An 11,744-nucleotide genomic window follows, 5' to 3' on the forward strand; every position below is an offset into this window, starting at 1 on the left:
TACGAGTTTTACTTGAAGCACAGATGTTGAGCCAAGTTTTGTAGGTCACAGTGGCGAATGCTGCAGTCTAATAATGTGATTTGGAATTGCCTATGCCAAGATTTTGGTTTTCTCTCGCTCAATCCCGGTAATGGTGAGGTTTCTCTCGATGCTGGTTTGTGGGCGAGTCTGTAGTTTCTGTCGAATATTCATGCAGCGGTTGTCAAGCATCGGAGAGTTGTTCTTGGCAAGGTCATCATTGATTCGGTGAAGATTCTTCTCAAGACCATCGAGGGCATGTCTGAAAACATGGGTTCAAAATATTGATTATGATTTTACAATTGGTATGCAAGTGAGGCAGAATGAACCATACTGTTGTTTTGACCACTTTCAAATGTACATATTGGACATAATATCAAATAAATTGGTATTGCATGTGTTCTTGATTAACAATCATTTCAAGTTGTAGAAAACATTCCAGATCACTTTAGACTATCCACATTACCAGTATTCTGTTACTGACCACTAGACCTTGTTTGGCAGAAATTATGCATACAAAATTTCATACACTTTTCCTTTTTTGTGGCACCCAACACCCAATGTGTTTTTCATGCTGGGGTGTCACTAAACCCCTTGTTTTATCTAGTATTATAGAATACATTGTCAAAATGATTGTCTAAACATTGCAATTAACAAAATGTTAAATTGGTTGTGACGAGACAAAATATTAGCAACCAACTCCTTGAACCATTTATTCTCTGTGGAACTGGAAGTATGAACAATACAGTTGGTAAATGTAATATCCAGTTTATAAAATAGTTTAACCAGGCAAAAACTAAGTCCTTATCTGCTTGTAGTGACACCCACAAATGTTGAAATGAAGAATGAGTGATCAGTACCAAATTTACAGAACTTTATTGGTAAAAACATGGAGGTCAATACTTTCTAAAACAAATATACTGCAGAAATTAGCCAATCATTTGAGTATATGTAAATGTTTTTGAAATCACTTCAACTGTAATCTGAATGATAAATTAACCAAATAATCCATAAAATAGTTTTTACCAAGGTTACAAGATACAGTGATTGTGAACCAACAATGTATTTGTGAAAACTCACATTCTTTTTCTGCCACTCCAGCTCATCCTTGACCCTCTCGAACTTGTGGATTCTCTTCCTCAGGGCGTACTCCATTGCAATGCGCTGAGCCTCCAGATCGTTGTCTGTCTGCTGCAGCGTGTGGTGGATCGCCACTTGCGCAGGTTGTTCGAGGCTTTCATCTCCGCATCGGCGCGGTCTTTGTTGTAGCGGCTGAAGTCCTCCCATTGTTGTGGTGTGGTGCTTCTGTTGGAGGAAAATACAGAACAGTTTTTTCATATAAAAATGTCTTTTGTAGCACATAATTTGAACATTGTAAACATTTGAGAGATGACACAGGCAACCTTTATATTAAAAACATATCTGGGAACTGTGAAGACCATAAGTATCACCTGAAGTACTCCGGCTATAAATAAAGCTTTCATTTTTAATTGTGTCATCACAAACACCATCTGACATTTTGTTGATTTACCGATAATAACTGGCTACTCAGTTTGACTTGGCAAACTTCTTTCAGATTGATAAACCATTTATTACACCGCGGTGGAAGAGATTCCCATGTGATATTTATCATCCCTTCACATGTGAAAATACGTCTTTTGAGAGGACATGACCTCCAATCATGTGAACAACGTTGTTACACAGTATACCGGGGTACCACGATATTGGGGTACTTAACTATTTGGAAGAAATAAAGAAATGTACTTGCATATATGAAAGTAAATATACATGGGTTGCAATTCTTGCTATATATGCATCATGTCTATGCCAATGGTTTGACAAATAAATGCAGTTCTAACATTAAAACAGTTGATGGAAGTACGCCATAGCACTGGCTTCCATTCAAAGGGAGGTTACCATGATGTGGTAAATCGCAAACGTTACAATACGGTGGACCGCACGGGTCAAAAATGGCTCTTTTTGTACACACATCTGTAGTAATGTCAAGTAAACAAACTTCAACACAAGAACTAAGAAAAGTCAACTTAAAACGTTTTGTTTTTCAATTGTAGTAACATTTCATTTTATGCTTTCAATAGTAAAATATATGGTCAAAAATATTTCATAATGTTATTATAGTTGAATTTTTTTAATTGTTCATCATATTATATATAGGGTGCGCTCCTTTCACCTCTCCTGGACATGCTCCAACTGTTCTGTCCTGGACAGCGAAAGGAATGAGTTTGGAACAGGAAGTTACTTCACCAACATGGCTGCTTCTGTTGAGGAAGTGGCTGCTGCATCAATCATGATACTTGAATCGGAATAAGATGACAATGATGATGATAGTCCATCACTGACTATGTTGACTATACTACAATGTTTGAAATAATAAATTGTATATATTTTGTATAAACCTATATTGTTATTAGCAATTCGGAAGGAAGGAAATTATTTAACGATGCACTCAACACATTTTATTTACGGTTATATGGCATCAGACATATGGTTAAGAACCACACAGATATTGAGTACTACTACTACTACTCTTTGTGATTATAGCAGCAAGGGATCTTTTATATGCACCACCCCATAGACAGGATAGCACATACCACAGCCTTTGATGTACTAGTTGTGGTGCACTGGCTGGACCAGTGGGCCACCCCTGATAATTTAAAACTAATAATATTTTTGATTCAGACATCCCCAGCCCCTCTTCCTGCTCTGCCTCCTGAGTAATAGTAGTAGTAGTAGTAGTAATAAGTAGTAGTAGTAGAAGTAGTAGCAGTAATAGTAGTAGTTGTAGTAGTAGTTGTTGTTGTTTAATTGCACCAGTTAAGTCGCGCCATTTGGATTTTTCTATAAGCAAAGAATTTGTTTAAGTTCACAGCACAGAAGTGCAGTCGTGATATTGTTACTTTGTTAACCAGTCCATACATTCTACTATGTAATGTACATATATATAATTGTTATTGTTTTTGTACCTGCTCCTTGTGAGTGTTATGTATAATAAATTGAATTGAATTGAAAAAATAAGACTTAATCCCCTGCGTTTCTTCGTTCAATGAGCGGAGGTAGACCAACTGTATGCACATTTGATGGCATTACTTACAGGGCTGTACCCTCCGGGTGGGGGGGGCCCAAGAGGGCAATCTCACTTTTTTTTCTTTCTTTTTATTCCACACACACACACACACACACACCCAGGATTTTGATCAGGGTACGGTCCTGAATTATGCATCGTTGGTTCAAGTAGCAATGAAAACGTTTGTTCAACTAATAATTATAATACATTTGCAAAGCAATTTTAAAATATACTGGTGAAATTATAAAGTAACACGAATCAACAGCATCCCTCCCCCCCCCCCACCACCACAAGGACGAAAATGTAAGGGGTTTTGTGTTGTCCCTCTATTTAAATAAAGGTAACAATATAGCTTGTACACACACACCCCAAGTTGTATCCCCTCTCCAGATATCATTACTTTGCAAAATTATTGGTTTTAAGGGTTTGTAACGTATTGTATTGAGATACTTACTTGTCTGAACTTTATTGTCAATCAAAATGTTCACAAATTGTGAAGAAAAACCTCACAAATGAACCACATGCAGACGACAACAAATCGGTTGTTGATTGCGCGAACAGTACACGAGAAAACAAACCAAACAGAGTTGGAAGCATAATGCAGTTAGGTTCGTTGACGATATTGTTATTTCCAAAACACTTTTACTTTTCTTCTTACGTTAAACCAAATTTTGTATGAGGGATGAGACCTCACAAAGCAGACAACAATAAATCGGAACCATCCATGACACAAAATATCTAAATTTGAAGCACAACATGTTTCACAACGAAACGTCACTGTCGTCATGCATTCGTTTCAAGTATGCAACATGAAATAAACACTTTAAATTGCAGACTGCAGTCAATCGGAACAACAATGTTGCCTGTTGGACTGGTGGTTATATTGTTTAACTAGTCCTTGTGAATTTGTTACTCACATTTGGCTAGCTAATTAGTAATTTCTGCTTCCCTGAAAAACAAAACTTGAATTGTCCGCCATCTTATCTTCTCGCTGCACCAAGTCATCGACTGGCAGAGGTGGAGTAAGTCCTAGACAGTGTTCCCGTTCACTCCATTGCTGTGCAGAGTACTCTGGCTCTCCGGGAGAATGAAAGGAGCGCACCCAATATTTATCGAGTGAAACCAAGACTAGTATAGAACATATTAAAAGTTATGTGTTTTGTTTAAATTGCCAATAAATATAGGCATGGCCTTTAAATGTTTCCATACTTTTCTAGAGGTTGCGCGTTCTAAATATAGTAACACTGTGACCGTGTATAGCCTCGTTTTGATTGTCGACAAGCAGACGACAGTTGGATAGCTGTTAGAGCAGAATCGTATGCGTGTATTGTAAGTACTGGGGCTATTTATAAGCATGGGGATGTCAGTAAAATCACACACTGTTATTTTATGACCAAACAGTAAAACTATGAATACTTGCACACACCAAAAATTTTGACATTTCTTCAAATATGTTAACGGACAAAACAATGTGTTGTCTGTCATCACATTTCTAATTTTTACATGCGCCCAGGGGACGCTGCGCGTGCTAAACCACAAAAATGTAAATGCTGTGGAATGTGCGATATCGTGAGCAAGGAGTATACGACTTAGCATATATGTTATGCAAAAAGTGTGCACATGGTTCTTTCATTTCATATTTTTAAGTCCGAAAAATACTTGCTATCAATTCTTATAATCAATGTTAGCAACATAATTTAACAAAATATATATTTTAATAATTTAGTTTAGCCTTGAATATGTTTATAATATTGTTTGTGTGGAGTAGGAATTCAAATTTTTATTGATAAATAGCTAAATGAAATAGCCACTTGTAACATAACGTCATTTAGAAAATGACTTCATTTGGTAAGCGACATCATTTTCCCGGTCTTGAATCAGTGCATTTTCATGTCTTGTTTAGTTATTTTGGAAGTCATTCTGTGCGATTTTTGTTCATTGATGTGCGGTGTAATAAATAACAGGCATCGAAATAAGTCGAGAACGGTCGTTCAGGTTACCGGGAGGTTACCACATGTAAGAAAAGTCGAGAAGGGTATTTCGTTCTTGACAAAAAATTCAACGTTAACGGTCGTTTCGTCTCCGAACGTAAAGCAGGCAATGCATTCCGGACTTCCGCGTTTCATTTTTTCGTAAGGAATTGCATCGATCATTCGATGTTCTCGCGCACTTGTGCATTTTCAAGAAATTGTAGTCATTATGCATTTAAGCAGCATTTACTGATGAATTAACTTCCGTATTTCGTTTTCTCGTACGAAATTGCACCAATGGTCGTGCGCACTTGTGCAATTGGAAGCAATTTCGGCAATTGCGTTTTAAAGGCGGATTGCCGAAATTGCAACTTTAAAGCTGCCATCTCTGGTTTCAGTCTTATAAAATCAAGTTCTAAGTTCAAATACAAGCATAACTGCACTTTTAATTCACTTGCGAGTTGTCGCCATTAACGCATATCGTCAAATGCTTACTACGCATTTCGAAAAATTTTCGCCATTTTGTAATGCCACAGTAGCTAAACCGTGCTATTTTTAGCCGTATTTGACGTCGGTAGGAGCCCGTCAAAAGTGTCCCACTTTCAAAATACTGGGTTTATTTTTAACTTGGAAAAGCCAGCGTAGCGAATCCAATGCGGAGTGTGGCGTCTTATTTGCACCAAATGTGATTGGATTAACTGTTCTAAATGCTTAAATAATAAAAATATTCCAGGGACTGCCGCTTTAAGCAGAGCCCACTAGATAAATTTACTTCCAGATTTCGTTTCTCATACCAATGTTCGTGCGCACCGATACAATTTCAGAATGTCCGCTTTTTAGCAGCGTCAACTAGAAAATTTTTCTAGTTGTACTAATCATCCTGTACACATCTGAAGTATTGAACAGTAATGCGAACGTGATCAATTGCACTCAAAATTTCACATTTCAAAAATATTACCTTTCATTGTTGTATGATAAAATAAGAGAAAATAAAAAACAGAACACTTTTATTTTCATCAATTTATTATTCAATTGTTCAGTTATAATACGAGTCACATACTTGTAAATAATTACATGTAATACTTTAAGAACAGTGATAAGATAAGAATGAATCATAAATACATGTAATCATCTGGCACACCTGTAAGGGAGCTAAAAGTAGTAGTAAAAGGAATTCAATGCTAACTTTCATATAGTTGTGGTAACCTATAGGTTACCAGGCTGTATTTTGTGGTAACCTGTAAATGGGTTACCGGACACAATGCTTATTTCGATGCCTGAATAAAATACTATACTTGTTCCCATATGAGACTGTTTATATTACAACTTGTGTGTTTTAAAAATACACTCATTGTAATACTAACGGTCTCACACAGTAACTCGTCTAGTATTCTCTACATATCATACCCTCAGATTTTTGCAGTCATTGTAAACATTTAGTGTATGCACATAGACCCTATCTGATACAACACAACACACACTATTATTATTCTGTTTAGTTCGAAAGAATAGATTAGTAAGTTCGCACATTGATTGCCTATCCAGCACTTTAACGTTTTATTACTTTTGATTTGGAATCATGTGATCAATCTGTCTGTCTCAGCTATTCCTTCAGGTACAGTCATGTTGAAATTTCTCTAAACATTAAATGTTGGTATATTTTAAGGCCAGAGTTGTTCTCAATCATCAACTGGCATTTAAAACCAAAATAAATCAACTGAGGTCAAACTGCAAAACCCCCTATTCATTTAGGTTTTTTTCAGATAAAAGTTCTGTCTATTCTAAATTTCTGATTTCATTCCAAAAACATTTACCATTATAATTTTTCTAACCTGAGCTCAACCTTTTTAAAAATATGTTTACTGTTGCCTTACAGACTCGAAAAAACCCACAAAAAATTCATGAATAAAAACCTTATTCCTACTAACTCCTTCACAATCCTAAAATAACATTTTAAAGTAAAAGCAAACAAATCAGTTTCAAGGATGGTCTGAATTGTTTAACTTACCCCTTTGGGACTCTGAGGCTGTCTGGTTTGAAGCTTATGTTTGGGAATTTGTCCGACAGGTTGTACTGATCAATGTCGATGCCGAGAGCGATGTTCTTGTCTTGGAGATCAACTTGAACCTGTTGTTGAGCCTCTTGGAGGAGACATAGCTGCTCAAAAGACTCATTGATACGCTGCTGTAGCTGTTTTTTAATTCCGTCTATGACCTCGGCTTCCTAAAAGTAATAAAACACAAGACTATAAAACTGTTAAATGTTTTATAAGAAAGTGGTTTGGCTAACATACTGAAGATGATCATTATCTAAGTAGACTGGGAAAATGAAACTGGCAATATCAAAGCATTCTTTGTTTGATCTAGCTAGAAAATGTGAAATGAATGGCCCTTTATTATTAAACACTAGGATACAGAAGGCCAACCTTAAGAACTGTGTTTTGCTGTATACCAGTTCATACATGTAATAGCCTCCCCAAATTATTTCTTCTTTTTTTCCAGGCTAGGTGTAAAAATATTCAGACACATTCTAGGTACATATCTAATGCATCGGGGTGGTGGTCCATGCTGTCTAACCCATCGGCACGGCGTCGTTCGTCTATGGTCTGTCACCATAATAAAAATTAGCAGAAAACGCATAATCATGTATATGCAATATACCTCATACCTCATGGACTGGGCAAGGCTAGGTGTAAAAATTTTCAGACACATTCTAGATACATATCTAATACATCGGGGTGGTGGTCCATGCCGTCTAAGCCATCGGCATGACGTCGTTCGTAGTTGGCCTGTCACCATGCATAATGAAAATTGGGAAGAAAATGCATAGTCGTGTACATGCAATATATTTTCATGAACCTATACCCCATGGACTGGGCAAGGCTTGGTGTCAAAATGTTCACACACATTTTAAGTACATATTTAATGCATCGGGGTGGTGGTTCATGTTGTCTAAGCCATCGGCACGACGTCGTTCGTCTATGGCCTGTTGCCATAATGAAAATTGGAAGAAAACGCATAGTCGTGTAGGCCCTATATGCAATATATATTTTGATCCCCTTTAAACCCCATGGACCGGGCAAGGCTAGGCGTCAAAATGTTCACACATATTCTAAATACATTTCAAATGCAATAATGTGGAGGTCCATGCCGTCTGATCCATCAAAACGACATCATTTATTCATGACCTGTCGCCATACTGAAATTCGGAAGAAAAAAACAATATGATGTATATGTAATGCATTCGCATGCACTTAAACCCCATGGACCGGACAAGTCTAGGTGTTAAAATGTGGTCTTAGTACATTTTTAATGCAATGTGGTGATGGTCCATGCCATCTGACCCATAGCAACGACGTTGTTTATCCATGGCCTATCGCCATAAAGAAAATGAGAAGAAACGCATAATCATGTGTATGCAATGTATCAGGGCCTATTGGGCCTCAAAATATGCAAATGAGCTAGGTCATGTGACCTGGACGTGGTCTCTTCTGATTGGCTGACCTCTAAGCGTGGGGTGTGACGTCACGTGGACGCCAACCTTGACCTACTTCGAGTACATAGACCTAACTGGGTTAATGACTTGGACAGCTGTGGGATGGGCATGGGAACCTGACCTCTGATGTCGGGAGAGACTAAATTGTAGACACTGAGAGTCGTCAGCCAGTGAGAGTCTACTGAATATTCATGAGCAAACGGTTGATCGACATTGAGATTTTACGACATCGAGTAATGTCCTGGTGTATATATATAAATTATTCCAACTGTAGATATTAATATAACAAGTATTTAATAAATACAGTGTGGTTAATAAATTGTGTAATTGAATGTTACGTAGCGTATATCAATGTCGTTGTTTGTTGTTTTCCTACTCTTCTTCTGTGGGATAATCCCGCCGATATTTTGATGAATTTTACACCAGTGGTTACGGTTATCTAAACGTCAAAATTGTAATGCACGTCTGTACAACTTAATTTCATAAACAAATAAACAAACAACAACAACAAAAATCATTCAACAACTACAGAATATATAATTTAAAATAATTACTGTATAAATGAGTACAGGTCAAACCGATTAGAAAAATGTTGTCCACTACTTTTAATTATAATTATTTGTAATAACAATTGTCTAAATAAAAATAATAACAACAACACAACAGTAGTTACTGTAGTTTTTTGGAAAATTATAAATTTAAGATTTCAGTAGGTTGGATTATAAATACATTATGTCACTACTAAGTACACATGATGTCATCCACTGATGTAGTTAACAAATTACACACTTCTTGGCTAATGTCTATTTCATCAAAGTAAAAATCTACTTTTGTAGACACAAAATTAATCAATTATCTAAGTGATCAGAGTAGATTTCTGTTTCTTTATTTTTTAAAATATGATTTTTATTAAATAGATTTGAATAAAGTACCACTGAAGGTTCATTTACCTTTAATATACATATACATACATGTATAAATACATACATACATACATACATACATACATACATACATACATTTCAACCTGGACATGGCTGATTTTCATGACTTCAGTATCCCCAATTTGATCGTTCATGGTGACCTCGATTCTTGGACATGGCCGATTTCCATGATTTCAGTGTCCTCATTTTCATTTTGGAAGAGAGCAGCTGGCTAAAGAAATTCATAGTTGATAGAGACCGGCCTCGGTGGCGTCGTGGTTAGGCCATCGGTCTACATGCTGGTAGGTACTGGGTTCGGATCCCAGTCGAGGCATGGGATTTTTAATCCAGATACCGACTCCAAACCCCTAGTAAGTGCTCCGCAAGGCTCAATGGGTAGGTGTAAACCACTTGCACCGACCAGTGATCCATAACTGGTTCAACAAAGGCCATGGTTTGTGCTATCCTGACTGTGGGAAGTGCAAATAAAAGATCCCTTGCTGCCTGTCATAAAAGAGTAGCCTATGTGGCGACAGCGGGTTTCCTAAAAAAAAAACAGTGTCAGAATGACCATATGTTTGTCGTCCAATAGCCGATGATAAGATAAGTAGTAAGGAGGCCTGTCTGGGGTCATGACCTACTTTCCGTGACCTTGACCTTGATGACGTCACGTGACCTTGTCCTACTGACCCGGCCCTGACCTACTTAGACTGACCGTGACCTACTTAGACTGGCCTACTGTGCCGTGTGCAACGTCCTACTGATCCGGCCCTGACCTACTGACCCGGCTCTGACCTACTTAGACCGGCCCCTGACCTACTTAGACTGGCACGAAAGAGTATAAAAAGGCTAGATACGGTTTAATTGTCATTCGCTCGCCGAAAACGATCAGATCTACGTTCAATCCAGAGATGGCCTGTTGCACAAGTGATGAAGCGAGATGTCGTCTAGAACTTGGAACTAACGTCTACGTGGTGGCCAAGTTATGGAAAGGGGACACTGCTATTCACATAAGGAAATTTGACAGTGACAAGGGGAAAACTTTCCCCACCAAGAGAGGTATTGTCCTTAGTCTTAAACAGTGGATTGAACTGTGTGGATGTAAAAGCCAAATTGACGAAACAATTTCAGCATTAAACCAGGGGAAAGACGAAACATTGTTCAGACACCTTGGTGTCAACGTCCATGTCAGCGTCGACAAGAACTTTGCTGGGGTGGACCTGCGTCAGTGGTGGTGGTGTGAAGAAACTAAATCCGTGAAACCTTCGAAGAAGGGAATATTCCTTTCTCTACAACAATGGGAGAAACTGAAAGGCTGTTTCACAGTCATGTGTGACTTTGTACCAGAGCTGAACTCGATTGTGCCCTGCGCCATGCAAGACGACCATCAAAACCAGATGGGATTTCTTCAGTGTAACTTCTGCAACCCTAACGAGTGTCACCAGTGGTGAACGAGTTTTGTTTTGGATGAACTCGAAGGTATAAAAGAATGGATTTATGGTTTACATTTCATTTGCTTTGCGACTGTGCTAGAGAACAGACGTGTTTTATGATTCTGACATTCTTGTGGCTTGTTGCACTCTATCTGGAACGAAGAAGATGGCATCGGGATATTCGATCAGTCTTAGTAGTAGCAGCAACAGTAGCGACGAGGACGACGTCTTGGTCTGCAAATGTTCAGAAAGACATACAATCAAATGTGTGACTAGCAAACAAGATGAGAAGAAGAGTACTCATTGTGTGGATCAAGCGGATGCAACACGCAAAATTGGGGATAGAATTGAAGATGGCGAACTCGTGGATGAACCCACAGATCAGACGGATGCTGCCTGTGACACAGACGCTGCCTGGGATGAGGAAGACTGCTATTCGAGACGTTACTTGTTCTGTCATCGTCCTGAAATGAGACATTTCTATGCCAGGATGCAGACATTTGGGTGGTGGCCCATACAGTTACACCAGAAACCGAGGGAACTCGCCAAGGCCGGTTTCTACTACACAGGGGATCACGATGCCGTCGTCTGTTACTGTTGTGGACTACGCGCCTACCGATGGCAGAGAATGGACGACCCAGTGATGGAACATTACAGACTCTCTCCAAGATGTCCCTATGTGAATAACGTGTTCAGACATTAACTGTTTCAAACACGCGTGAGACACTTGAATGTTTTTTGTCATAACTGTATGTTTTGTCATATATTTTATGTACATTTTTGTTGTTTAGTAATAAAATTTTGTGTTGTATCCTTCTGT

At 38.2% G+C, this 11,744-nt stretch overlaps 1 protein-coding gene across 1 annotated transcript; it reads right to left on the reverse strand.

Annotated features, from left to right (window-relative positions):
• Positions 1–6: 6 nt before the first annotated feature.
• LOC121366865 (tektin-B1-like) lies at positions 7–7,296 on the reverse strand (the record flags this gene model as incomplete). Its single annotated transcript, XM_041491137.1, is given in 4 exon segments — positions 7–280; positions 1,061–1,230; positions 1,233–1,323; positions 7,082–7,296. Coding segments are annotated over 4 exon segments (666 nt in total), but the record flags the coding sequence as incomplete, so codon positions are not given.
• Between the last annotated feature and the right edge of the window lie 4,448 nt (positions 7,297–11,744).

Source organism: Gigantopelta aegis, unplaced genomic scaffold (genome assembly GCF_016097555.1).
Source record: "Gigantopelta aegis isolate Gae_Host unplaced genomic scaffold, Gae_host_genome ctg7549_pilon_pilon, whole genome shotgun sequence".
Lineage (NCBI taxonomy): Eukaryota > Metazoa > Mollusca > Gastropoda > Neomphalida > Peltospiridae > Gigantopelta > Gigantopelta aegis.